The sequence below is a fragment of the Postia placenta genome (assembly GCF_002117355.1).
Source record: "Postia placenta MAD-698-R-SB12 unplaced genomic scaffold POSPLAscaffold_19, whole genome shotgun sequence".
Classification (NCBI taxonomy): Eukaryota; Fungi; Basidiomycota; class Agaricomycetes; order Polyporales; family Adustoporiaceae; genus Rhodonia; species Rhodonia placenta.
In genome coordinates, this window is record NW_020169850.1 from 22,219 (window position 1) to 49,594 (window position 27,376).

General features: G+C 55.8%; 8 protein-coding genes across 8 annotated transcripts; 3 read left to right on the forward strand and 5 right to left on the reverse strand.

Annotated features, from left to right (window-relative positions):
* Positions 1–2,931: 2,931 nt before the first annotated feature.
* POSPLADRAFT_1076338 (hypothetical protein) lies at positions 2,932–6,204 on the forward strand (the record flags this gene model as incomplete). Its single annotated transcript, XM_024482908.1, has 5 exons — positions 2,932–3,068; positions 3,119–3,197; positions 3,248–3,434; positions 3,999–4,526; positions 4,579–6,204. 5 exons carry the CDS (start codon positions 2,932–2,934, stop codon positions 5,862–5,864), a joined length of 2,217 nt encoding a protein of 738 aa, XP_024333856.1. The 3' UTR covers positions 5,865–6,204.
* Positions 6,205–6,482: 278 nt separating this feature from the next.
* On the forward strand, positions 6,483–10,864 carry POSPLADRAFT_1067876 (glycoside hydrolase family 15 protein; the record flags this gene model as incomplete). The annotated part of the gene is made up of 33 exons (XM_024482239.1): positions 6,483–6,538; positions 6,596–6,646; positions 6,867–6,927; positions 6,989–7,057; positions 7,182–7,224; positions 7,283–7,353; positions 7,423–7,830; positions 8,091–8,205; positions 8,260–8,320; positions 8,378–8,386; positions 8,440–8,513; positions 8,575–8,638; positions 8,704–8,717; positions 8,769–8,835; positions 8,901–8,934; positions 8,994–9,010; positions 9,124–9,151; positions 9,200–9,214; positions 9,276–9,289; positions 9,345–9,362; positions 9,418–9,425; positions 9,474–9,504; positions 9,572–9,580; positions 9,635–9,665; positions 9,718–9,737; positions 9,793–9,809; positions 9,859–10,055; positions 10,106–10,177; positions 10,230–10,312; positions 10,365–10,437; positions 10,493–10,557; positions 10,610–10,636; positions 10,693–10,864. 33 exons carry the CDS (start codon positions 6,483–6,485, stop codon positions 10,757–10,759), a joined length of 1,989 nt encoding a protein of 662 aa, XP_024333857.1. The 3' UTR covers positions 10,760–10,864.
* A 688-nt stretch (positions 10,865–11,552) lies between these two features.
* POSPLADRAFT_1157503 (hypothetical protein) lies at positions 11,553–15,426 on the forward strand (the record flags this gene model as incomplete). The annotated part of the gene is made up of 9 exons (XM_024487195.1): positions 11,553–12,486; positions 12,547–12,724; positions 12,778–13,038; positions 13,625–13,726; positions 13,776–13,824; positions 13,885–14,136; positions 14,240–14,744; positions 14,806–15,262; positions 15,297–15,426. 9 exons carry the CDS (start codon positions 11,553–11,555, stop codon positions 15,424–15,426), a joined length of 2,868 nt encoding a protein of 955 aa, XP_024333858.1.
* A 975-nt stretch (positions 15,427–16,401) lies between these two features.
* Positions 16,402–18,680, reverse strand: POSPLADRAFT_1157676 (hypothetical protein; the record flags this gene model as incomplete). Its single annotated transcript, XM_024487225.1, has 14 exons — positions 16,402–16,604; positions 16,657–16,695; positions 16,759–16,818; positions 16,875–16,930; positions 16,981–17,055; positions 17,116–17,319; positions 17,383–17,456; positions 17,506–17,620; positions 17,719–17,791; positions 17,851–17,862; positions 17,922–17,946; positions 18,002–18,151; positions 18,263–18,455; positions 18,517–18,680. The coding sequence occupies 14 exons, from the start codon at positions 18,678–18,680 to the stop codon at positions 16,402–16,404; spliced, it is 1,443 nt and encodes a 480-aa protein (XP_024333859.1).
* Positions 18,681–20,125: 1,445 nt separating this feature from the next.
* On the reverse strand, positions 20,126–20,963 carry POSPLADRAFT_1041689 (hypothetical protein; the record flags this gene model as incomplete). The annotated part of the gene is made up of 4 exons (XM_024477958.1): positions 20,687–20,963; positions 20,456–20,633; positions 20,254–20,404; positions 20,126–20,227 (listed from the first exon to the last, which is right to left on the reverse strand). Coding segments are annotated over exons 1-4 (545 nt in total), but the record flags the coding sequence as incomplete, so codon positions are not given.
* A 51-nt stretch (positions 20,964–21,014) lies between these two features.
* Positions 21,015–21,515, reverse strand: POSPLADRAFT_1102461 (hypothetical protein; the record flags this gene model as incomplete). Its single annotated transcript, XM_024483230.1, has 1 exon — positions 21,015–21,515. A coding segment is annotated over one exon (501 nt), but the record flags the coding sequence as incomplete, so codon positions are not given.
* Positions 21,516–24,274: 2,759 nt separating this feature from the next.
* On the reverse strand, positions 24,275–24,762 carry POSPLADRAFT_1061775 (hypothetical protein; the record flags this gene model as incomplete). The annotated part of the gene is made up of 2 exons (XM_024481425.1): positions 24,275–24,300; positions 24,363–24,762. The coding sequence occupies 2 exons, from the start codon at positions 24,760–24,762 to the stop codon at positions 24,275–24,277; spliced, it is 426 nt and encodes a 141-aa protein (XP_024333862.1).
* Positions 24,763–25,791: 1,029 nt separating this feature from the next.
* Positions 25,792–26,472, reverse strand: POSPLADRAFT_1061776 (hypothetical protein; the record flags this gene model as incomplete). Its single annotated transcript, XM_024481426.1, has 3 exons — positions 25,792–25,879; positions 25,942–26,069; positions 26,128–26,472. The coding sequence occupies 3 exons, from the start codon at positions 26,470–26,472 to the stop codon at positions 25,792–25,794; spliced, it is 561 nt and encodes a 186-aa protein (XP_024333863.1).
* Positions 26,473–27,376: the final 904 nt, after the last annotated feature.

Below are 27,376 nucleotides of genomic sequence, written 5' to 3' on the forward strand. Positions count from 1 at the left end.
TAGTCGCGAGGCAGGAGGATATGGTATAGATATAATCCACTCGTAAGCACATCGCCGTCGTCGACCAATCATCTACTGCATAACGCTTGTGGTGGTCATTCATTGAAAGGTCCGATTCAATGACGTTATCAACCTCCGCGTTAGACACCACTGCTCCTAATAGCGTTTGCATGTTACAAAAGTGCCGGGCTTGATACTTCATAAGGGCTACAAAAATACGGGCTACAAAATGTCGAGTGGTTCATGTTCGTCCCGACAGACACATTCTTCTACAAAACACCGTCGGTGAGCATATTCGACACGCACCAGATGTATACATCTTCATCCTTCCCGAAGCATCCGCAACCACTATAAGCGCTGTGGGCACTATATTAACTTGGTGCGTCCCGCCGCCGTCATTGCGCCACATATTTATTGGCCGTGAGACCCAGTGCCCAAAGAAGGCGTAGACAACACGAATCTGACGAGACCGTGTTCAATGACGATTGGTTCACTTCCGTCTAAATCAAATGCGAAGATCGTTACTGCAGGCGCTCTCTTCCGGTAAGGTTTTCTGCGTCTGCAGCTACAGTTCCCGGAGCGATATAGTTAGTGACCCATCGGTACTCTGTACACTGCGGAAATAGGAAATGGAACGGACCGAAAGTGCATCTTTCTGCTGTAAAGCGAAGGAGGTGCTATAGAGGTGGCAGGTACTGCTACGGAGGTTCAGTAGAAAAGACTAAGGCGAGGGATAAAATCGAGATGCTATGATTCACCTTGAGGCGACGGTACACAAGGCATGCGCAGAGTTGATGCGCAGAGAAGTTCCGGATGGCTGAGTGCGAAGGAACGCCGTCCGCGGTGCCAACACAGGCACCGCTACGCAGCACGAATCCCTTTGTTGGACACTCCTTCACAGGGCGACATGAGGGTCTGCCAAAGGGCAGGATGCGAGAAGTGGTTGCATGTACCAAATTCATGTTAGTAGAGGTAGGACAAATACAGTGGCACGTTTCGCGGTACCAAGGGGAGAACCAGCAAAGAGGGAGAGTGTGTCGGAGGGTGCACGCATTGCGTCTGTACAACATAAGGTAAAGCACAGCGAGGGACGGGATTCCAAGATCGTATAACCATAGTGTAGTAGAGCAAGGCTGTCCATTTCCTTATGTGCCCGGGCCGGACCAGGTCGCGGACATTAGCAGATGGCTAAGATGCTTGATATTTCCGAACGGAACATCGATCAATATGTCACCGCAGGCTTCTCATAGTCTAATCTTGCGCTTACATTTTCGGCCCGCGCGCTGAGCTGTTCGGAAGCGGAACTGATTACCATAAGAGGTCAGACTCTATAATATGTATATGTGGCAAGTAAAAGACCGTGCATTCAGCTCCCATTGAAGCTGTCGGGGCATCTGTGTCGGACAAGGTATAGCCACATGAGCCGCTCGCGAAGAAAGGCGAGAGGATACCAGAGCTACTGGTGAAATAAAGCCGAGCGGCTAACGAAAAGACGGTGTTATGCTGAAGGATTACGAGCCAGGCGCAATCAGGGACTGCCGGGCGGACGACACAAGATAAGGCCACGCACACTTGTACTCATCATCTCGAGTAATTATTTTGAACGTGTGGCCGACAATACACGCGCTCTTGCACTGTCGCATTGTAGTGTAGTCTCCAGAGACCGTCTCACCGAGCAGGTCGCGGTGCGATACTTCTGGCTTGCTTCTTAGCCTCCCCGGCGAGTCGCCCGGCTTTCTCCTCTGCGCGTTCCTGTCTGGTTTCGCTCTGGCACACCGGGTTCTTGAGGAGGAACTGATGCCCCTGGACCGATTGTCAAAGGTACGTCAGAGTGTTTGAACAGGATGCGAGCGGGTCTCGAAATGATTCTGCATAATAACGCCCGTCATAGGATTGTGGCGTTGATTGCCACAAGTTGTTGCTCCTTTGATTCCGTGTATCGAAGGCGCTAGTATTGGCGTGGATCGGTCCCACGATAAACGTCTCACAATCTTGCGTGCCGCCGCATACGTCGGTGAAAGCAGACCGCACAGACACCGCATCAAGAGAAACGCCGAGGTCATGGCCGAGCCAGGCGCACGCGCAGGCTTTGGACGCTCCACCGCCACCCGGAGAGCGCTAATGAGTCGTGCGCCAGAACACGTCGTTGACAGATGCAGACCCAATAGAGTAAATTAGCATCAGTTTCGCGGGGTGTCCCTGGCCGCAACGTTGTTGTAACTAGGCTTGGCCATCATGTCATATGCGTAGTGCTCAGGCGGGCACGAGCAGCCCGTGACCGAAGGATGGTAAGCTGTGATTCCGCATAAGTTGTTAGTTAAAAAGAGACTGTGGGTAACGAAGAGGTCACGCGGCGGTCGTGCATTGCGTCAAGACTTACAACCGGGCGATGCTGAAGAGGGCGTTCATTTTGAATTAAAGTGCAGGTGATGACTGTAACATTGCTTGATTCCATTTGAATATGAGCGAGGGATGATGATGTAAACGGGAATGATTGTGAGATCCAGATCTGGGGCTGTGGAGGTCATTTCGATTGACATGGTGGTCGCGGAGACGGAAAGTCGCGGTGAGCTGATGCCGCCCAGTGAACGTCCGGGCGCGCAATGGGCGCGTTCCTGTAGGTTCCTGAGCAAGGAGTCTTCGTCGTCGAAGACGTTGGGGCGTATGTTGAGAACAAAAATAGTGTATTGGGTGCAAGGAAGAGAAGGGGATGACGAGGCTAGCAAGGCCAACGGAGGTGCCGCGGCGGGGCAGGACTAGCGACGGCAGAAGCGCCGGAAGACTAGCTGGAGAACATGATCGGGGACGACCTTGCCCAGCCAACGGTCTTGCCGCCGCACAGATGCCCTTGCTCATATTACTCGCCTAGCCCCCTGACGCTCATTTTCCTTACCCAGTCTCTCTTTCCTCCTCGCCCCCACCCACCCCTTCATGCATGCAGACGCCGCTTCTACCTCGCGTGTATGGAAAGGCAAGGCCAGACAGCAGCCCGTCCGCAGAGAAGGCCCCGGCGGAAATGGCGGCGTCGTGCTGCCTCTCCAGCTTCTCTCGGGCTCTCCCTACGAGTCGTGAGTGTCCTATCGCCAGCACTCCCATCGCTATCTCATCACGCGCGCAGTGTGTACACCCTCTCCGTCCTCGTGGGCCCCTCCCGTCAGAACCTTTCCCTCCAGGTCGACACCGGCTCCGCAGACCTCGTCAGCTACCCGTCCATCTTCGCTGTTCCATCCACTGACCGTGCTCCCAGTGGATTGCATCCAAGTCATGCTCCTCATCATCGTGCAGCCAGACAGGCGGGCACCTCTACGACCCCTCCTCCTCAACATCGACCGGCCAGACATTCGACATGACTTACGCTGAGGGCCAAGTCATCGGGCCCATCGTGTGGGATACGGTAGACGTAGGCGGGTACACCATTACGAACCAGGCACTAGGTGAGTTCTTGCATCCACCCCCAGTCGCGTTCGACATGTCATCACTGTGCCCGACTGGCATTCGTCACCACCTTCCTGGCCGTGTGTATGCACGGCTCTTCATCGACCCAGACACATCGTCTACGACAGGCGCGGTATATGGCAGCGCATCTCATGCTTCGCTTATGTCTGGAGTCGGTCTTGGGCATGGTGATCCATTCGCGTCGTGGTCACATTCCTTGACTATCCCCCTCATCGCCAGTCTTTTCAGATTATGGCTTTCCGATACATGCACACCTATGTGCGCCTATCATGTTACTGGTATTCAGGTATGCGACCGCATCCTGTTGTAGACAGTCGAGCAGGCATGGCATGCTCGGAGGTCTCCCGTAATCTGCAGCCCATCACACTGGTTGATACCGGTATGTGATGCGCGTCGTCTGCTAGACCTTCACTCAAACTGGAGTGATCATCGCCATCTTTGATACCGCATCCGCGCTCACCATGGTTATCTCGCTTCTTCCTTCCCAAACGCTCACCTCCCGTCTCCACTCGTATTGTTATCTTATTTCTACCGCCTTTCAGCTGCCGCTTCGACCGTCAATGAAGAACCTCTAGAATCCGAGTTTACCGGTATCCTAGGCCTCGCCCTGCCCCTCGATTCCGAGATAGCGCAACAGGTCCCACAAGAATTCACGAACAACGCAGATGGCGCGGCGTTTGCCTCTAACCTGTTCAGCATGACTCCGAATGACACTGCACCCGCCGAGCCCTTCATTTCTCTTGCGCTTGAGCGACCCGGCTCCAGCGCCGTACCCTCGGTACTGGGAATCGGTCGACATCCAGATGCGGTGGTGTCCGACCCCAGCACGATCCACTATGCCAGTCTGGTTACTGAGCGGGTTGGTGCGCTGTACTGGGAGGCGAGCGTCCGAGGTATCACGGTCTGGGTGAATGGCGAGCCGAAGGAGGTCACGCTGGGCGAGTCGGTGTCGGGCCTGGCGTATCCCTCCGCGGTGCTGGACTCGGGGACGCCTGTGATCCTTGCGTCGCCGAGCATTGCGAACGGCATCTACGGCGCGCTGGGAATATCGCCCACCTCCGACGGAACGTGTGAGTCCGTCTTGACGTGTTTTGTGTGCGCGGTGTGCTGACGGCACGTTAGACTACGTCCCGTGCACGATGCCCATCAACATGACGATCACGCTCGACGACCGGCCGCCGATCGCGCTGCACCCACTGGACTTGTCGTACCCGCCCGATAGCGGCGCCACGGTGTGCACGGGGATGATCCAGAACGCGGCGCTGATCGGCGCGTCGATCTCGCTCCCGGACCTCGTTCTCGGTGTGCCGTTCCTGCGCAGCACGTACACAGTCATGGCGTACGAGCCACCCGACAGCGCGGGCGCGTTCCTCCCGAACGACACTGTGCAGGCGGCGGGCTACATGACGAACCCGCGGCTGGGCCTGCTGGGTCTGACGAACGCGACGACGGCGCTGCAGGAGTTCACGACCGTGCGCGTGAACAACCAGCCGCTGGATCCCACCGCGCAGGGCAGCACGCCTGCCTTGCCAACACACCATAAGCTGTCGGTCGGCGTCGACGTGGTGCTGGGCTGTGTGGGCTTTTTCGTGCTGTGTGGGCTCATCTTCGGTGCGCGGTGGATGTACATGCGGCGGCGCCCACGTCTGCGCTCTCTGGAGGCGCTGCGCGATAGCGGCAGCAAGGGCGACCTTGCGGACGTCGCGTACATCCTGGCGCGGCGCGGGAGCATGACGGATCGCTACAGCACGTCCGACGACACGGCCCGCGCGTCGCGGTACTCGCAGTGGTCCCACCGCGCGGACGTCTCGTCGCAGTACACCACAGACACGCACCGCATGTCGCACTTCTCCGACTACGGCGCCGCCGCGGTGCTCCCTACCCATGCAGAGCAGGACGCCGCCCTCCGGTACACGGACACCACGCTCGTCGCCGACCCCGACGCCGCCGACGAGTTCGGGCGCGCCGCGGGCAAGCTCAGCCCGCCCCCCGGCTCTGGCTCCCCCGGCTTCCCCACCGGCGCGGGCACGGGCTCGATCTTCGCGCGCCAGCAGGACCAGCGCTACTCGCTCACGCTGCCCGGCTCGCCGCCGAACTCGCCGCCGTACATGCACCGGTTCCTGCCGGGCCGCCCGGGGCCGTGCGCGGCGCCGCCGCACCGACGCACGGCGAGCGACGACAGCGCGGTGGCGGTGCCGCTGCTCGAGCGCGCGCGCTCGGAGGACGTCACCGAGGGCGCATGGGCAGACGTGCGCGCGAGCATAGGCTCGAGCGCGGGTGCGGGCTCGCCGCGGGGGACGCTGGCGAGCCTGCCTGTCGTGGAGGGCCAGCCGCGCGTGTTCGCGGCGCTGTCTGCGGACCCGGGTGCGCGCCCATCGTCGGCGCGCTCCGACGGGCCAGGGTCATGACAGCCCCTGGTTGTTGTGCCTGTCTCTGATTTATCTCGTTGCTCTGCAGGTGCCGGGGCCTGCTGCTTTTTGTTTCGCTCATGGGTCTTACGGGTCCACCACATCTCTCGCTACAGCCAGCCATCGATGTCCGCGGACTCCCACACTGCTGCTGCTACAGCTCGTTGTCTTAGTGTACACTACTGTCGTTGGCCGATTGGACGCTTTGCCTGCCTTCGTTTACGATACTGACCCCGCGCACGCCGCGCTTGCCCTATTAAAGGAACCACACACTACGCATGTACTGTAGTCTGTCTGCGTCATCTCCATAAGCTATTTCATCTGGATGCAGTCTGCACTTTACTTGGCGTCGGCGTTTTCGGCAGACGTAGGCGCGCGATGGCAATAGTGACGCTGCGCCGACATGATTGATCGAGGCCGTCATATGACCTAACCTGTCTTGCCTGCGCCCACAACGTCTCTCTTCGTCTGCCCCGATCTCACACTTGCCTCGCCATCGCCGAGAAGAGCGCTCGCGGCGTGTATATGTATAACACGGCGTCTTGCCAGGCTGTACTTCTACTTCTACCCGCACCCATCTGAACGACAGGGTCTGTCTGCACGATCTCGCGCATCGGCATGAACGTGAACAAGCCCAACGACAGAGGCTACATCGGCCTCGCAGACCACGGACTGTGAGCTTCGCACTTCTGGACTGCCATAGCCCTCGTCTTACAAGAGACCCCCCGCAGTATCGGCAACCTCAGGACGGCGGCTCTGGTGAGTATCTCTGCCGCGCACATGTCGAGCTCGCACTAGAGACTAGACGCGTTTTTGCAGGTCAGCATCGATGGCTCCGGTGAGTACTGCATACCCTGTGTGGTTTAGAGCTCGCCTGCAACGCCTCCTCCCCCCCCTCACCTGCGCGAGTGAGGGCTTGTCTGGGAACGGGAAGACTCGCGCGGATCTGTTACTCCTGGAACCTAACCCTAACCTCATACTCGTTCTCCCTGCAGTCGAGAGCTACTGCGTCCCCAACTTCGACTCTCCGTCGATTTTCGCGCGTATCCTGGACAAGGACAAGGTCGGCAGTTCTCTGAACTGCATCCCTGCGCTTGAAATGTTTTCTGATTGTGCTTCTGTAGGGCGGCCACTTCTCGATCACGCCGACCATCCCGTTTACCACCAAGCAGAGCTATCTCCCTAGTTCCAATGTATGCATACACCCAGTCATCTGTGAGAAGTTCTGATCTCTCAATTTCGCTGTGCATTGCTTGCCTTAGGTGCTACGAACAAAGCACGTCATACTATTGTTGCTGTCTTGCCCCTTCTTGACAGGTTTCCAGGTTTCTCAACGACCAAGGCGTAGCCACAGTAACAGGTACGAATATGGTGCTTTGCAAGACACGCCCAGAATGTAACCATCGGTATATTGGCAGACTTCCTCCCGCGCCAGCCATCAAGTTCCACCACCCGACCATTGCTAGCCTGGCTGATCCGTCGCGTCGAGGCACGTTCTTGAATGCTCTGCATGCCAGAAACCACTATATGCGCGCTTACCATGAATGTCGAATGACAGGTGATCCGCGGCTCGCTGCCCCTGCGCGTCGAGTGTGCCCCAGCCTTCGACTACGCACGTGCCGCGCACACCACCGAGCTCATCGCCGACGACTCGATTCCGAGCAACTTTGCCGCGGCGAAGGCACCCAGCAGGCACAACAAAGCCGTCTTCGCGTCTGACGCCGCGAAGCTTTCCCTCGACCTGCGCTATGTTGCAGAGTCGTCGCTCGACAACGTGGCCGACCCCGAGATCGAGCTGGTGCTGCTTGATCTCACCAAGAAGGGCCATCTCGGGCCGGGCGTGAGCTGTGATCTGCGCCTAACCGAGGGTCAGACTGTCACGTTCGTTTTGAGGATCCCGCCGGAGAGTGAACAATTTCAATCTCCTGCATCCCGTCCGACGCCTCAGAAGGCGCAGGAGCTGGGGGTGCCGTACGAGAGTGCGTCCTCTGTCGGTGTCTCTATCCCATCTCTCAGCCCCATAATATACTTCCGGTGTTAGAGCTTCTGGTTGGCGCCTCGGAGCTGCGAGCCCCAGATGATCCGTTCCTGACCAAGGTACGCAAGCAAACTCGTTGCAAGAACTATTCGTCGTGACAATCGTGTAGAGCTTGCTCCACGAGCTTCTGAAGGTGAGTGTTTGCACCTAAAGTTATGGGGCGATCTCTGACTTTCCCGCGTTGATAGGGCACCAACAAGTACTGGAATTCGTGGATCCGTCGTTCTACGTATGATGGGTCGTGGAAAGAAGCCGTGCATCGCAGCGCACTCGCGCTCAAGCTCCTCATTTACGAGCCAACGGGTATGCGCTCATCGAGCTCCTCTGTATGTATCCACAACATATCCTTGTCGATAGGTGCCATCGTAGCAAGCCCTACTTTCAGTTTGCCAGAATACATTGGCGGTACGAGAAACTGGTGAGCTATCCTCCGGTGGAATAATAACTGTTTGACACGAATATGTCTCCCGCGTAGGGATTATCGGTATGCATATTATTATTGGTGGGATATGTCATTACCAACGCGAATGCCGTTAGGGCATCGTGGATCCGGGACTCGTCATTCACGTTATACGCGCTCATCCGCCTCGGTTTCACTCACGAGGCGAACGGCAAGTGCACCATGCTGATGCTTAGCATTCAAACGTCACTGATGTGACGAAACTCCCCCAGCGTACATGGAGTTCATCTTCGAACGTCTGCGCAACAAGAATCCCGACGGCTCTCTGAGTATCATGTCAGCCTTTCTTTCCCGCTTATCACCCATTGTATGTCCCAGCGTACTGATTCTATGGACCCTAGGTACACCATTCATGGTACGCGCATCGCTTTCTCCATCTCTGGTGTTATGTTCTGATTTTGTGCAGGCGAGAAGCTCTTCCCAGAGGAAGAACTGACTCATTTAGATGGGCACAAAGGCTCGAAGCCTGTCCGGTACGTGTGTCCCCCCCCCCCCTGACATCCTGCTCTAGCGTGGTAAACTAACACCATACATTCAGTATTGGAAACGGCGCTATAGATCACGTCCAGCTGGTACGGTCTGATAGATTTACAGTCCATGATGTACGCTTATGTGTGCTGTTGGAAAACAGGATATATACGGCGAATTGTACGCATGTCAGTGTTATGTGATAAGCAGCTCACTAGGCCCGCTTGCTGACGAACTGTTCAGATATACGCTATCACAGCTAGTACAATGTCTAAATCACTAATCTTGCATAGAATGGATTGTATATACCTTTCGCAGAAGGCACGTCTCACTTTCCTTGGGTGTTCATCCATACTGACGTCCATCTAGTATGGCAAACCACTGGTAAGACTGATCCAGACAGAGGCGCCCTCCGCCGCTAATTATTCTTTACTGTTATATTTAGTCCTATGACACTTGGTACGTCATGAGAGAATGGCAGCTCCTCGACGTACTGACGAAACGCGCGCCCCAGGGTTGCCGTCCGAGAAATGTACGTGCTCTCCCTCTCCCGTCTCGACCCGGACATATCTGAGCAATGTATCCAGTGTCGACTGTAAGGAGCATATAATCACGATAGTCTCCTGCTAAGTGGTATTTAAAGACGTTATTGCTAACCGCAACCAGCCCGATCTGTGCGTCCACCGTCATCATTTAAGAAGTGGTAGCACTGACATGCCCTGCCATTCTGTGATCACACAGGTCAATATGGTATGTGCTCGGGATTATTCAACATAAGTCACGAATCATAAATTGCGTTTATAGGGAAGTTCGCAACCGCCATCGCCATTTCACGGTGCGTGGTACAAATGATCTTGCCAAACGATTGTATAAATCCTTTGTTCTAGTACTCGAAGATCATGATGTGGTATGTCTGTCAGTCTCTATCGTATATGGAACGCGTGACTAGATTTTCTTGCTAGGGTCGCAATTGATAGAGGTACATATAATGCATCTGTAGCCCATATACCATCGCTCACCGCTTGTAGGGATACGGCTCGCGGAGAAACGCTCGCTTCCGTGTCCCAGACGGAACGAGTGGTATGCTGCGCGAGACGCCCTTTACGAGGATATCATGCAGAAGGCATGGAACGCAGAGGAACAGTTCTTCGCACAAAGCTATGAAGACCAAGATGTGCTCGACTCGGCGTTGCTCATCATGCCGCTAGTCTTCTTCATGACACCGGTACAACTTCCGTTCATCTGTATCATTTGCTGCTCATCTTGGCGATCTAGTCGGATCCTCGCTTCTTGAGTACCTTGCGCCGGATTCTGCGGTCCCCGGAGCGAGGCGGTTTGACATCCAATGTGGGTTTATATGGCATGTATAGAACAAGGGCCAACTGACAAACCGACATAGGGGCTCGTCTATAGGTATGACGTCAATAAGACCGACGACGGCGTAGGTGGCGAAGAGGGAACCTTCGGGCTTTGTACACTATGGTAACCTGTCAGCTCTGGGAGGCACTCTATGTATTGCTCATATGGCTTATAGGTGTGTTGAGGCGCTCGCTCGCGCGGGAGAGCACGACAAGACAATGCACATGCAAGCTGTTGGAATGTTCGAGGTGAGTGCTCAGCTGTTTCTAGCCTCGACGGTCGAACTTCATCTCTTCTCTTCAGGACTTCCTCCAGTACACCAACCATCTTGGGTTATGCACCGAAGAGATCTCCGCAGCTGGCGAAGCGTAAGTGGTTGGCAACTCTGACGTTTGCATTGATCTCACGATGCCCACCCAGACTTGGCAATGCAGTTCAAGGATTCACGTAAGCCTTGTGGTTCCTCCCAGCTTGGTATAGTAGACTGATTCACGATGACTTAGGCACGTCACCCTTATATCTGCGGGGTACAATCTGTCTCGGATGCAAGCCAAGTTCAAGAAGGAATGAAGCCCTAGACATACACTAGCTTATCATTTGGGGTCAGTTGAAGGAAAACTGATGCTCCAAAGGCCTCTAGTGTCAAGGATATTTCAACGTAACTATCGCTGAACTAGAACCGAGAGCATCGCTTTCAACTATGAGGCTGCATTGCAATGTCATTCTCATCACCTTGCTGGGTGCTCCACAGACGCCGTGAGAGGAATGTGAAGTGACACCGTTCTCGAATCAGCTGTACGCTTGATACAGCTCTCTGTGCTTCTCATGTCGGACGATTAGTAATGCTGACCGTCGGAAGCTCAGCTGACTTCAGCGGCGGCTACTATTTAAATGACGCTCGCGCGGCGCTTGAGGGTTCCCCTGGAAGTTGCAGATACTTTGGCAGGCTTCGGCACTTCGTAGCCGCATACTATTATCTACTCTACTCTACGACAGCTAGCCTCTTCATTGCCAACGAACATACTCCTCTCGCAACCATCAAAGGTTGATTACAAGCCAAGATACTCATAACTGGTCACAGCCCATCAACTCTCCGGTGATGATCTATTGATCACGTCGGGGGCGTGTTATTGTGGTGTCAATCATGTCTTCTTTGGTTGGTGTACCTTGCATCATTGATACTCTGGACAGATTCATCAATCCGTCCAAGTTTAGCGCCCCCTTCAATCACTATATAGATAACAGTCGTGCACGCACCTACGCAGCGACTGTGCGAATAAGTGAGTCACAATCAGACGTCTTCAGACTAACACTCTTTCTTATGATGCGATATAGAGTAGGAAGCTTATAAACAGCATCGAACATGCCCTTGCTTCGTCTCCTCTCCCCATACTTGTGCGGATTCTCCGTGTCATCCACAACCATAGGAAGCACAGCTACCGTCTCTCACATCACTCATGTGCCCGCCGCGCGAAGTGAAGCTGTCCACCAAAAGACATTGCCACAGCTTCCTATCGAGATCTGGCATCTATTCATTGACTATCTCTACTCCTGGGGATGCTCCGATGACCTCAAGGCCTGTTCCCTCGTATGCAGAACATGGGCTTCTCGAAGCCGGTTCCTCCTTGCCAGAAATTTACGCCTTAGTGGACACACGACAATGATGCAACTTGTACGCAAGATGCAGAGCGGCCTGCATGGCTGCACACCTTTCCAGGTGGAGTTCATACGACTAGGAGATCCCAATGCAGAGACACTGCTCCATCTCATGTCGTTCGCAGCGACATTTGGAGGTCACTTTGTCGGCTTGACACATCTCGAACTCAACGGCGTGTGGCCAGAACTCATGCATCCAGACTTGTACATTCACCTCTCGTCCTTCTCCTCAGTCACACGGCTTGACCTCCGCACTGTCACGCTTCCCAACGTCTCCACGTTCGGTCGGCTGGTCGGTGCACTCCCCAACCTCGTCCACCTCACCTGCAGACAGACTACAATCACCCAGCGCATTGGGGACGATGATTACGGAGTGCACCCCACCAAATTTGCTCTGTTTCGAATGCGACCATTGCGACTGTCGCATTTCGAGTTCGATCTTGGATTCTGGAATTGGCGCATCATCACGTTCATGATTCGCGCCGGCTGGAACATCGGTCTGCGCGATGTCAGGCTCATGATCTCAGGCCACTTTTTCAAGTCCAATATTCCGTGCTTGGTGCCATTCCTTGCAGGAATTGGAAGTTCGCTGCGTACATTGTCGTTGGTCGTGCTTGATGTCCCCTCTCGGAATGTGATTTGTGAGTCATATTTCTTGTCAGTCTGCACCGTGCAGGGACCCGACACTGACCGTACTGCAGCTGATATCGACCTCTCCACCAATACGAGGTTAGAAACGCTGGCCATCAGGTCGCATATCCTCCTCAAAGGCGATGAAGACATGGAATACTACTGGATGGAACATCTGTTGTCACAAGTGAAATCCCAGGCGATCCGTGAGGTCGTCATCTCTGTAGATTCGGATCAAGATGATGATCCGTGAGTGGTGGTGCAGAATTCCTCGTATCACGTGTTTATAATGATCTCTTTAGTGCGTTTGGCCGTGAAGAGAGCGGAAGGTGGCTACGCGCATTTGAAGGGGACATCGATATGGCGGCTCCGACATCGAGCGCACTTCGCTGCGTCGCAATCGAAGCCGCACTGATGCTTCCCCAGTTCGAGCGGCTAGAGCGTATCGTGATTGAGTACAGATTTGGACTGGAATTTGAAGCTGACATTGGCATCACCGAGGCGCGGTGGTCAAACTTGATGAGGATCCGTTTTCCTAGACTGCACGAGCGAGGGATCCTCCAGTATGTATTCAATTTACCTTGAGCGAAGTCAGGCTACTCACTGAACAACGGCATGTACAGCCCGCGAGTTGCAATGAATATGGGATATCCCGTCCGCCGCAAATGAGGCCATGCAGCATATAATCAGCATGCACTGATCGCGAATCATATAACGAGAGTTGTCATCTTGTTGTAATTGGAGGGTCTAGGGCGATCTTGCACAGTAGACATGGTCTGATACCAAGTGTAGGATGCTTGCATACGGCCGCAATGATCCATACCGGAGGCCAAGTATCGATGCCGCAAATTAATTTTGCTTGCAAGAGTGGTTTTCGAGATACTGCTGCAGTAGGCCATTGATTCAGACTTGACGTTCTTTCCACTGTCCATTTTTGGATTTCGAACGCTATCATGCTTCTGCATCAGCATCTGGCATACACGGCATTTGCACAGCGTTGCCTGCAAACATATATACTTACCCCTTCACCCCGAATCAACTACATTCAAGCACATTTTGACTCGTCCTCCTGTGCTTTCCTGGGGAAGCCAAGCAGTAAGGTATAAACTGACGGCTGTAGGGATCCGCGTGCATATTTGGATACGCCAGAAGGTTGCCCAAGAGAATGATCGTAGACTTCCTCCTTAAACTGAAGAGCGCAGTGCAGAAGTACATACAGAAGGTGACAGGTCGTCGTAGCCGAGAGAATACGTACGTCATCTTATGCGTGGTCGTCTTTAAATCTGACTGAAGACAACAGCGAAATGGTTAGGCGAAATGCTCCTATCGATTCGAACGTCGCGTTACAGGTGAGTTCCATAAAACGATGTACTTGAAGAGTGTCCTTAATGTCCCTTCCTCTTACGAAGGGTGCTTTGGGCTCAGAGTCCCATTCCCCGATGAAGGCAGTACGATTGCCACCGGAAATCTGGGATCTCATCATCGATCTTCTTTATCTTTGGGAGCTCTTCGACGCGCTCATTGCATGCACCCTTTGTATGCAGGCAATTTTGCGCCAGAAGTCAGCTATGGATCGCCAAAGTCATGCATGTACGACATCGCGAAGACATTATTCGACTATCACGGGCCATAATACGGGACCCCCGCTCTGCGCTGTTACTGTGCGCGGAAAGGGTGGTGCTGCGATCTTCCTTTGATCATGGACAAATGGGACATCTGGGGCCATTCGCCGCGGTGTTTGCAGGACGCCTTACCCACGTGAAGGAACTTATTGTCTACGGGAAGTGGCAAGCAGGCGGGCTACACATGGACTTCTTCAATCACATACACTCCTTCTCAACCATTACACGGCTCGTGCTACCGATGACCGAATTTCCCAACGTCACTACCTTCGGCCGCTTCATCTGCGCCCTCCCTAATCTTACCGGCCTCCGTTGTGTGCCGGTGTGCGACACACACCGTCGTAACGACGACGATCATGACGCTGACACGATCGCGGATCCCCTCCGATTCAAGACCAGATCACTTAGTCTCACGCATTTCGATTGTGCGACGGACGTGCACTCGGATATAATTGGGTTTTTGACTACTACTGGGTGGAACTCCGGTCTGCACAACATTAAGTTGCAATTCGATACACGCTATCGCTCATCGAAATCGAAGTCGATAACACCCGTATTCTCGTCGTTTTTCAAAGGAATGGGAAGGTCGCTTCAAAAACTCACATTCTGTGTGTGGGGCCTCAATCCTCTACCTCGAGCGTTGATTGGTGGGTGGTGGATATTAGCTCCCAGCACTAACGGTTCGTAACACTTCTATTTGCCCTACAGATGACATCAGGTTGCCTATCCACCGACGCCTAGAGACGCTGGAAATACACTTTGAATATCTCGTCCCTCTTAGCCTTTTTGATAAAGATTATTACTGGCTGCCGCATCTATTATCTCAAGTCAGCTCCGAGACAATTCGCCACGTGCATCTCGTCATCGATCGGCGGTGCGGTGAGGTATCCGGGCATAATGGTGACAGACGTAGCAGCAAAGTCAGGCCGAAGATGCGGCACCGCAATCACGCAGGTCTCACTCACCCGGTTGTGCTGAGTATGCTTTATGACCACTGTAGGATGATTGAAGACGAGCTGTCGTTCCCGCCGTACGCTACCCTCCAGCGTGTCACCATCGAGTACAGATTCCGCTTTGAGGACGAGCTCTGTACGCTGGGCCAGGCACAGTGGTCGGAGGCGGTTCAATTTCGCTTCCCAAGGCTACTCCAGCGAGGGCTTTTTTGGTATGTACCTTGCGTCTTCTGCAAATATATGCAGCCATGGCATTGCTGAAGGCTGGCTTTGTAGGACGCCGGTCACCGTGACATTGGGCGGTTGTGCTTATCAAGGAACCCGTGTTGGAAACCTTCGAAGTCTGGATCTCCCTGCGTATCCACACGCTCTATGAGCTCGAAAGTGATGGTTTCGAAGGCGACACATGAGTTCGCATCAATATGAAATTGACTTTTTATATGATTGCTTTGTACGATTGCTGAATGCACTGCTTGAGGTTATAATACCGAGCCTCCGCTGCTTACCTCTGAATCGCGCGAAGAACATACAACCCTCCCGTCTTCACGAAGCTTACTTTGTCTCCATACTGGCCAATTCCTGAGGGTCCCTGTCTGACATTCTCGCTACTGTTTCTCATTTCCGGTGAGAGACGTGCGCAGGTAGCGACCAGATCCTGCACCACACGATGTGGTCTCCACATCAGCACACATGTGATAGTCGAGGGACGAAGTGTGCCTTCGCCATCGTTGCCGGTGCGCGTGGTAAGGGAAGGACAGCTATGAACTTCAACATGCCTGCTTGTGATGTCACTAGCCGCATTTCTTCCGCCTCATATCGCAGCTCCACGGAATTCATTGTCGCATTTCGAGGTCTTGGTATGGAGTGCGCCGGCTCACGTATGCGTGATATGGGAGGTGCCGTATTGATACGTTGTCTAGATGCAATGGGCTACATGATATATTAGATGTCGCGGTCACCTCGTGCGATAGTAACATCCCCCTATCCGTTCTCTCGTCTTCCGCGTCCGTGTTGCTATCCATTGCCTGCTCATTTTAACAGTCATCTTCTGCATCTCGTCAGTCTCGCTAGTGCGCATCGCTAATCAAACGGCAGTGAATACTGGTACGTGCGATCTGCAGCTTCCGGCGTCTCTTAATCAGTGCGCATTCTTCGGCGAAACCCACAAGTGGCCGCACCGCGCCGCATAGGACGATACTGCAGCGCCAATGCGCCCCCAGAGCCCCCTTGATGAGCCACGTCGCGGGGGCAGGCGCGGACGCATGATCCAGATAAAACGGCGTAGAGGGCCCTCCTAATCCCGCACAATGTTAGTCCGAACACCGAGTTACTAGGGATGCAGCTCCGCAAATCAGGAATACGTGACGCACCATGTACGGTGTGTACCTCGCAGACAGCAGTGCGGGGTCAAGCCTGTCCATGGATTAACACGTGGTACATCGGGTCGGCGAGTAGCAGTTGGAGACAAGTGCGACACTGACCAGTTCGGACTGTCGGCCACGGCACGTAGATGGGTGAACTGGTCGAATGCATATTTTCCGGTGGTATATCCGTCTGTACATCGGGTGGTTAGTGCTTGCATAGTAGTCGAAGCGCGAACGCCTACGCCCGCTTGGTCCAATGCCCCCAAATGGGAGTCCATGCACTATGTTGTGTTCGGCTTGGATGTCAGTGAGCAGCGCGAGAGTGCGATAATGTTCGCACGCACCCAGTATTTGTGTAATTGTATCGTTGATGAGGACGGTGCCACTCTGGGTGTTGTCAATGACTGACAACATCATGGACGTTAGCGGCCTTTAAATCCACGAAGATTAGAGGAAAGACCTTTCGCCTTGAAAGACGCGTTGCTCGAGAAGATGTATATGCTCAACGGACGGTCCCTACACGATGTCAACGACTTAACGAAAGGCAGCGACTAGAGTAGACACACCCCTCATTGATAAACGCGATGGCCTCATCTACATCCTTCACGGGAATGACAGGTAAAATAGGCCCAAAGATCTCCCTGAGCCGGTGCGCGTTCGTCAGGACGAGTTCGCCGGTATCCACGCACATGCATACTCACTCGCTCATGAACGCATCATCGCGCGCAACGTCACGCAAGATTGTAGGTGCAACATAGCAGGCCTCTATGTCGACCTCGCCGCCAATGACGATGGTCGCACGCGAATCGTCCAGGAGACGCTTGACGCGCATTGTGTGGCGCGTGTTCACCATGCGCGCCATCAGCCCTGACTTACGGGGATTGACCGGATGCAACTCATAGTACCTGCGCCAGACGCGGCATCAGCATCTCCACTCACACGAGCGACAATGAGGTGGAGGTGCGCACGCTGCTTTGAGTGCAGAGATGAAGGCGTCTTGGGATGTGGCCGGGACGAGCACGTAATCCGGGGACAGGCACACCTGTGCATGTGAGGAGAGCGGATAGACGTAGACATTGTGACGGGCGTACCTGACCCCCGTTCAGGAGCTTCCCCCACATCAGCCTCTTCGCTGCCGTTTTCATGTCGCATTCGGGATCGATCACGCAAGGTGTCTTGCCTGTATCGCGCGTGTACAGATCAGGCCTAGCGCAAGTGGGGGAAGAGGTGCGTACCTCCGAGCTATAATGAACTGGAATATCAGCGCACTAGCCCATGCGAACAGACGGGAATAGAAGAAGTACCGCACCTCAAGCGTGACCGGAGTGAGATGCTTCGCTGCCGCAGCACAAATAATCCGACCGACGTGCCCATTGCCTCAGTCGCGAGTATCAGGAGTACATCCCTCCTCTGATAGATAATCTGTGAACACTCACCGGTGTAGAGAACTAGAGCAGTCGAGACAATCTGTTAATACCGATCGATCCTGAGTGCGATGATGACCCACTGTGATCAAACGGGAGCTCAAGAACCTGAACCGGATGGACTTGTGAGAACAGATGTAGTCATGTATTAAGTTGGACTGACTTTCGTCGTTTCATGAACACCGCCGTTAACTACACTGACTATTTCGGGGTCAAGATATTGAGGTAGAAGCTCAGTGATCAGCAAAGCAGTGGCTTCACAGAGTTCTGATGGCTTAAGCAGAACAGTGTTCCCGGCAGCGATTGCGGCCGCCTAGCGGTGAGCAATATTGTTGGTTTAGCAGGTCCAAATCAAAGATGGAATGTATCGTGACCACTTAGGGTCAGACTCAATGCGATGGAGCCGACTGCATAGTTGACCTACCAAAGGGCAAAAAATGAGGTAGACGGGGTAGTTGAATGGCCCAATAATGAGGACGGTCCCTTTTGGCTCCTTGCGTGTTCTTGGCGACATTGCGAACCACAGCCAGGAGAATGGTGCCTTTTCTGGAGACGCCCACTTCTCCACGTTGTCGTACGCATCTTTGAGCTCCGTAAGGGTACCAGTAAGCTCAACGCTACATAAAATCGGCAATATATCGCTTAGTCCGCGGAGAAGCCGTTTCAGCACAGACTTACAGCTCCGACTCCTCAGACGGCCGGCCAAGGTCGATACGGAAGGCCTGCGCAAAGCGTTCATGGTTATCTTCAAGGAGATAACATAGCTGCAGGAGCTGTTCCTTTCGAAACGCAAGCGACCTCGTCTTGCCAGATTTAAACGCGGTTCGAAGATCGCCGTGCATCTATAAGTGAAGGTCAATAGCATTCTTTCCTGGATACGGGTAGCCGCACCTTCATAATCTGCGCCAGGGGTGTATATTCCATGAGCCTATATTATAACGCAAAGTGGAACGCTACAGGTGGGCTGAGATGTATCGGATGAAGAGGGAGTAGGCGTAAGGCACGAGCCTTATGGGCGGTGGGAATCCCTGAATGACAGAAGCTCCACAAACCTTCGACCTACGTGCGCCGCAATTCGGTACCCAAGCATGCTGCCCACGACACGTCAATCATTTCGTCCATCTTCGCTATTGAGTGGAAGCTTTAGAGCAATGTTGAGCTTCGACATAAATGTACTCTCATGAGTGAACATTGAATTGTCACTCTCAACCAAAGTAGATAGTTTCGTAAGAAGTACCCACCTACCGATTGAGACCTGAGGACTGGAGCAACATCAAATTCGGCCGATGCCGCGACCGACATACGAACCGACGAGCAGGCGGCCAAATATACATAGTAATGCTGATACCAAACATGCGTGGTTACACGCGCTGTTGAATGCGTTTGTCTGAACTCTGTCAAACGCATAAGGAACATCCAGAGAGGCGCAAGCGAAAATACCAAATAATGACATGCGCTTGCCACAATCCCAAGTTCCAACACATGCGCACATGCGATGTTTGACACCTTATTTCTGCGCTCAAGCAGTTGAGCTGAAGCCCTTCATCGCATAAGTTTGAGCGAGACGCGATGCGTGTAATAGAAAGTGAATGGAAAGCGCCCATAGAGAAAGCGTCGTGAGAACGCGGGAAGAGTGAGTGATAGATCGTGAGCGCTGCCATCGCTGCGTCACGCGTGTGTTTTGATTTCCGATCTACGCTCGTCATAAGTGCTAGGCGTCGGTCGATCGTCTGTAGCTCACGACACTATGACCTCTATCTCGGACCAACGGCGACAGCTCGACCGCAACGACATGCGACTCGAATCCGGGATGCCCCTGTTGTCAATCTTGTCATGCGTTGCTCGGGCTTGCTGACAATACGGGTGCTCAGGAACTTTAGGGACGATCAGCAAGTCCAATGTCATGGAGCGGTATAATGAGAATTCGGTGATTGATCGCACAACGATCGCAGCAAAGGGAGGAACCACACAATATGTACTGACATCGTCGTACACGTATGGCAGCTTGCTCACCCAGGGCCTGGGATAGTTCTTTGAGCCCTGCTTTCGTTGAGACGCCCTAACATGTGCACAATATGGATGACATATGCTCGCACGCCTTTTGAAGATACTGACTGTTACACTAATTTACCAGCCGGCTGCTGTGGTGGTCTTTGGACAACGTAGCCATGTCGCCTGGTCAGCAGAGATGGATATTGATATGCCATATCTACTGTCACCGACGTACTGCACGGCTCATCGTCAGTTTCTCATACGACCCGCAAACTCAAAGATATGTGAGACATACAACAGAAGCCCTCGCTTGTGCAATCGTGGAAAGCGCGCTTGCATGACCGTCGACCACTGCGTCTCGCCTATGGACAGAGAACCGCTGTTCTCTTGACGGTATCTGTACTCGACAACGACGCGCTCAAGCGTCGCATATTGCGGAAGCAGCAGCACATCTTCGATCTGGCTGCAGCGGTGCTTGCTCAGATGACGAGCGGGGTCCGAATCGACCCACCTGTACGAATCCATCGGCAGGCGCTCCGTCAGACTGGCCACTTTGATCGTCCTCTCTTCTTGTAGACTGCAAACACTTATCGTGTTAATCCGCAAAAGGATGGGAGCTACTCACTGCCAGCTGTCCTCGTGTGTATCCAAGACGATTGTCACATCGCGAACGACTTCCGACTTGATGTGGGACAACAGGCGCGCCATCCAATACTTGCCCGAGCCCTGCACATTCATGACAGATTGGGCCAACCAGATAGTCAGCGTCGTGAGGTGGCGACTGCCTGTGAGTACTATATCGTCTTGCGTTCATATTAAGGGTTTGTTGTATTCTCATGGGTATGAAGCCACGTACCGATGGTGCGTTCATGCGGTTGATGCGGGCCAGCCACATTGAACGTCAACGAGCGCAGGGATTCGCGAGTGCCGGCGAGGAAAGGTGCAATCAAAGGTGTCTCTGGATCATCGAGAAAGCTCCAGTCCAGCGAGATATCCTCTAAGCCGGTGTTCCATCCGCAAATTGTCATGAACTGCATGATGTCCGAGTGAGCAGCAAACTTGTAGCCAAACTGCTGCAGCTTGAGCGACCTGCTTCTGAACACCGCATATCTAGGAGGGACTATACCCGGTTGGCCAGGAGTTTCCTCTCCGACGTCGAGTCCAGCAGTCACAGTGCACCGATGGCACTTGACGGAAACAAGGTTGGGTAGTGCACAGACAATTCGACCGAAAACGGAGACGTTAGGGAGGTGAAGCTCGACAAGGGAGAGATGGGTGATGGAAGAGAATGCAGAAAGGTGGATGAAGAAGTCTTGGTGCATCATCCCGGCGGGCCAATCTCCCTTTAGATACAGCCTCATCAGGTTCGCGAAACGTCCAGCGAGGGCCGGCACGAAAGTCCCCAGGTGGCTGATGGTGTCCCTCTTGCCAAACAGCGAGTTCTTGACCGTGACCTCGATGTCTGTCACCCTGAGGCTGTCGCTAGTACGCATACAGCTCCGTATCTCACGCGATAGCGTCACCACGTCGTCGCGACGCAAGAGGCGCACTCTCCTGGCAAGATGGGACTGGCTCCTTGCGCGCCATCTTCTGCACACCAGGGAACAGGCCGCTAGATCATCCCAGAGGCCCCAATATCGTAAATAGTCGATGACGTGGTCCCAAGTCTCGACCGGTAAGGGTGGTGGTGGGACTCGGAAGCTCTGTGACAACGGAAGGGGCCTCTGCGACATGTATCTGATGCTTGCATTCGAGACGTCCGACATCTAGCGTATATATCAATCAAGAGGTGTCCTCGAAGCAGGTCATCAGGACACATACTTGGCAAGAGTTAGGATGCTGAGCACGAATGGTGAGGATAAGCCTTAGAGACAATGTATGTACGAAGGGAGCCGAAGTAACATATAGCAAAATCAGTATTAATTGACCTCCCCTCGCAAAGTGGACATTGGGGCAAGGTGGGGCAGAACCTCGCGGCAGCGGTCGGCAGCGGTGCAGCGACGGCGACCGGCGACTGATCAGAGACGGGCTATTCTGAGTGAGGATCGTGAGGGAAGTAGACGCTTGCCCTGGAGGGTATGGGTTATAAACGGAGGAATGCCGGGAGACAATACATAATTAGATCGCATCACGAACTTGAACGCCGTGTTGTCCTTGTCGATTTGCAAATGTTACGAGCCGGCAAGCAACTGTAATAGCGAGCATCATTGGATACGCAAGCTCGGATGTTAAACACGCTATCACTGCAATCAAGCGGTTGTGTTGAAGCCCTTCATCGCATGCGTCTGAACAAGCCGCAATGCATATCGGGATAGACACAGAACCGGAGGCGCCCATAGGGAGAACACGCCAGGAAGAAGCGGGAGGAATGAGCAGTTGATCAGAATGTTGATGCCATGTGACGGTGCCGCACTTTTGCTTTCCCAGGCACCCGACGCCACACGCCTGGTTCAGGGGCACTTCGGTCGAACCACTGGAGCTCATGAAGACACCACCTCTATCCTCAGGCAACGGTAACAGTGGCAGTTCAAAACGTTTCACTGCCGGCTTAGATTTGGAATCCCCATCAATGCGCACTTGTTCCTTTGAGATTCAAAGAACCACTGCAGAAACATGCTGCGCTTAATTCCGCCTTCCTAGGGACCGGTGCGCAGTGATAACCGTTTGGCGTGCTCTCAGTGTTCCTTGGGAAACTACTCGTGTATGTACGCGTGATCCCCTTGGGTGCCAAACTCTCGTCAGGCTGATCCATAAAGTGCCCAGAGTCACCAGTGCTCGAGGTCGAAACTTATTTGGAAGTACGAGCCCTCAAATCATGGCAATGAATAGGGCGCAATACAATTGAAGAGAGCTCTCCGGCCAAAGCTCGCGCCAAGGACACTCCATGTCCTAGAAGTGCTCCCACGGCGCAAGGTCCGGAAGACGGTATTCAAGCTTATCGCTCCGATCACACTAATGCCCAGGGTCGTCTCGACGGATCACACGTCTATCATTGTCAAACCCTAAGAGCGTCTCGAACGTGGGCTCGCCGCCTCGAGGATGCCCGCGAGGCATGCATCCTCGCACGTCTCCCGCAGACGAGTCTGGAGCGATCACCGGTTGCCCATTGCCTGCCCGCGGCGGGTGATCACACCGTCACCCGAGAATGGGAACCCAGCTAGAATCCAGCTCGGAGGAACACCCATTTCACCGGGCGGGGGTCCTGCTCCTTTCGTTTAGTCTCTAGCACCGCTGATCATGGCATGGAGTGGGAATAGCTCTATCCTGGCCTTCGCTGATCTGTCCTCCCCTTCCTCATGGGAGATGCATGGCTTCGCATGGGTATCGCAGGTCTGCACTCAAGACGCGCCCACAGTCGCGGGCGCGTGGGGGCGCGGCGAAGCCACCTGGCAGCCTTTCCGGGCTCTTAGCGTGTTACGGAAGGCAGCTTTGCGGGGGTGCTTCTCCGGCGCTCCCGTGGACCACTGACCAGCCCAGCCCATCTGAATCCCATCCCTCGGATGTAGATCCGGGCGCAGATGCGGTAAGCCTGATCGGTGCGCGAGCTTCCTTTATGCTGGGATGCGCGGCGGACTTCCACGTCCAGATCACGCCCTGCGGAAGTCAGCGCTTCAGCGCCCACGGAGGCAGGTCAGTTCCTGTCGGCAGTGCCTCCGATGCGGTTTACGGTTAAGCATGGGAGAGAGTGCTGTCAGCCGCGCTGCGCAGCCTGGTTCTTGCTTATGCGCGGTTCTCGACGCGGAGATCTGCACGTCGAACGCGCTCACACACATCCCCGCTGGCAGGTCCTCAGGCCGTTTGGGGACTTGCCAGCCCTCCGCGTTGGGAGGCTTCTGAGCACGGATGGAAGTTGGAACTAGGCCGAGAGCCAAGGCCCGACTGGTCGCCATGTATGTATGCACGAGGACACCATGCGTGCCGCGACGCCCCTCCGGGAAGGCGCCGGTAGGCTCGGAAGCTTCTCTCGGACAGGATGGAAGGTCCGGGGTAGCAGATCGGGGTCGGTCGTCCTCGCGACGGATGCAGTATGAGGGTGGGGGCGTGCTCCTGCGCATGCGAGTGCACATGCCACAACCCGCCCCTCCGAATGCGCGCGACTGCCAATGTCATGCGCAGGCTCCTCCGACGCGTGCAGGATGCGCGTCCCACGCCCGCAGTACGTGCCTCTCAAATCGCCTTCGCACGTCAGACAGGGATACCCGGAGCCGGCGCACGCCGGCGGAATCGTCTACTCTGCTCTCAGGAGACTGCTTCGCACGCGACTGTGTGCTAGTGCTGTGTGCCACCGCGCGCCGGTCTACCTTCTGGCAGGCCTCTCTCGCTGCAGCCGTCCAGTCCTCCTCGGCGGCCTGTCCACAGGGGCCTGCAGAGACGTGCGCACGCCGGGGCCCACTCTTTCTGCGTCCCGAGGAACCAGAGGCTCCGATAGACCCGTCCGATTAGCTCACAGCCAGGCTGGGCCCTGGTCTCCTAACAGCAAAGTCGGCAAAGTAAGTGGACGACAGGCACCCGCCGACCGCCGCCCTGTATACCTGTATCCTGTTCCCCCGCGCACACATCTGTCATCCGACATGCACCAGCATAGACGTCGAGCGGATGCATGATGCATCCCGGCTCGAGGCACGGCGGGCCAGGCACACAGGCACGACGCCCGCGAAGCCGAGGCACGCGCGGATTCATATCCGCCTTGGTGTTGGTGTTGCCGTTGTCGTAGGTGTTGGTGTTGGTGTTGTCGTAGGTGCTGGTGCTGGTGCTGGCGTTGGTGCTGGGCCCTGGCGTTGGCATCCGCATCCCCCGCGCGCCTCCCTGCGCCTTCCAGTGCCTTCGCCTGCGCATCCAGACTCCCCGCGTCCCAATCCGTCCCTCCGGCACCCCCGCGTGCGCCCGACGAAGCACGCTCCGCGGCGGGCGGGGTGCCGTGGAGGCGGCCATCGATCGCGCGCGCGCGAGCCTGGTGTGTCGCTGCGCCTCGCTCCCGCGCGGGCTTATCTGGCAATGGCGTGCAGCGAAATCAGTACTATACAGTGAAGCCTCGCGCCCCGGACCAAGTGGTGCCTGGCCTCATCAATGAAGCACTGGCACTGTATTGAGAATCCGAAGGAGCGCCCAGGCCGCGTGTGCGACATGACATTAACATTAACATTAAGCATGTGGGATCGCGCCCGCCCGACTTTCTGCCCTCGCCGTCTAATATCTGATATCCGAGTTCGAATGCGATCGCAGCCTTCTGGATTGGAAGGAGGGAAAGAAGGCGCACTGGGGCGCGCGTGATGCCAGTCCCTAGTCAGTATCCAAATATTCAATCGTCGAGCAGGGCCCGAGCCCGATTCAGGGATTCCAGGAAACCGGTATCGATATCGCAGCACGCCGAATCTCGATCGCGCGGGGCCGGGCGCGTTCGCAGCATCGCGACGTCGCGCGCTGGTGCGTGAGTGTGTGTTTTGCGAGGCGAGAGAGGTCCATTGCGGTATGTACATAATACACGGCGGTACAAATACAGCGGACGGCGGGCATGGGGCATGGACATGGATATAGGTATAGGTGCGCGGCGGTGCGCGCGCGGTGCGGTGGCCATTACCCGTGCAGACTGTAGCGTAGGAGTGTCCCGAGGTGAGATACGGATGTGTGGTGTGCGTGCATGTGCGGCGCGCAGTGTGCGATGTCCAGCACTGTGTGCTGTGCAGTGAGCGGTGGGCGACGTGCGATGTGCGGCGGTGTGCCGCTGTCCGCGCGCGCATGTGCTTTGTGATGCGTTTTCTCTTCTGCTGGAGGCCGGCCGGGGTATCATGTCGTGTCGTGCAGCAAAGCCCGGCGTGCGCACTGCGCAAGGGCGGGACGGGCGCCCTGCGCTGGTCAATGTCCTCCGCGCTCACGCGCAGTCTCCCCGTGCGCCCTCTTTACTCTCTCCTCATCGCCACCCCCTTCGCCCGGCCCTCCTCTGCCACCGCTGCGCGCACACGCCTAGCGCGGGGTGGTCGCGGCGCGGCGCATGGGCGGGCGGAGGTCCGCGCCGGCGTTGCGGTAGCGCTTCTCCCAGTCCTGGAGCGCCCTGCGGTGGAAAGGGAGAGTCAGCACGCGGCGCAAGAGAGGAAGGGCAGGGCGGGCACGCACTTGACAAAGGCGGAGTTGGGCTTGGCGCAGGGGCGCTTCTTGCGGACGAGGTCGAAGGCGGAGTCGTAGGACATGTTCTGGGTGTAGATGAGGTACGCGATGACGATCGCCGCGGAGCGGGACACGCCCTGCGCGCAAAGAAAGGGTCAGCCAAGGAGCGCGGAAGGAGAGAGGGGGAGCGCGGACCTGCTGGCAGTGGACGAGGACGTTGACGCCGCGCCTGAGGCGGTCGTCGATCCAGCGGACGGCGTCCTCGAGGTGGGGGCGGATGTCGACGCTGGTGGAGTCGAGGATGTTGAGGCGGTAGGCGTCGAGGGGGTGGTCTGCGGGGTCGGGGAGCCAGGGGGCGTCGAGGACCTGGACGAGGGCGGCGATGCGGTGGGCGTCGAGGAGGGGCTGGTCGAGGGCGGCGATGAAGGAGCCGATGTAGAGGGCGCCGGTGCGGGCGTGGGGCGAGGCGGGGAGGACGAGGTGCATGGGCGTGCACATGGCCTGCATGACCTCGGGCGGGAGCGTGTCGAAGCGGATCATTGCGGGGCGAGTGGTACGCTGTGTGTGAGTTGTGTGTGCGTGTGTATGGGTGGGGAGCTCTCTGTGCAGACGACGGGGAGCGGGGGGGGGGGTTATAAGGGAAAGAGGGACGGATGCTCGGATATGCGGCGTGGAGAGCGGGCGCCTGTTGTGCGCATATCCGGGACTCTAGATCGCATTGGTCGGGGACGCCTGATCGGACGGACGCGATCGCACGGCCTAGATCCCTGTGACCCGACATTCTCGCGGCCGCTTCTTGGAGGCAGCCATGCATGGCTGCCTCATTCTCAAATCCTGCCCATCCGCTCTCTCGCGTCCGTCCCTTCCACTATGCCCTCCGCCTTTGCACTGCGGCTGCTCCCACTCCGCATTCAACCTCACGCCACGTATTCCCTGTCTGGCCCACCCCTGTCCCGCACCCATGCTCCAGCACGTCTCCCCCATGACGCCCTTCCCATCCATGCCCCGGACATCCCGCGACGCCGTCCGCGACCGACTGCATGTCCTCGCCAGGACTCAAATCGACCCGCCGCCTGCGCTAGTCTCGATCGCGACGGCCCCAGCTCCACGGTGCCGCGTCTGCGCGGCCTGTCTCCGCGCGCCGCACCCTCGCATCACTGTGGCCACCGCACCTGCACAGGCGCGATGACGTCTCCGGGGTAAGATGCGCACCCACCGGTCTCTATCCGCTCTCTCGTCCCGTCCAGTCGCCCGGCAACCCACCCGTCGATCATCCGTGGCGTTCCAGCCCGCCCTTCGCCCAAGCGCAACAGACTCTGCCCATCTCCACGCCCGCCCCCGCGCCCGGCAACCCTGCCAGCCAGGAGGGGCACGCCTTACCCCGCGTTTCCACCGTTGACATCACCGGGGCTCGATCCACTATTCCCCCCGGGTTCCGCTGCCG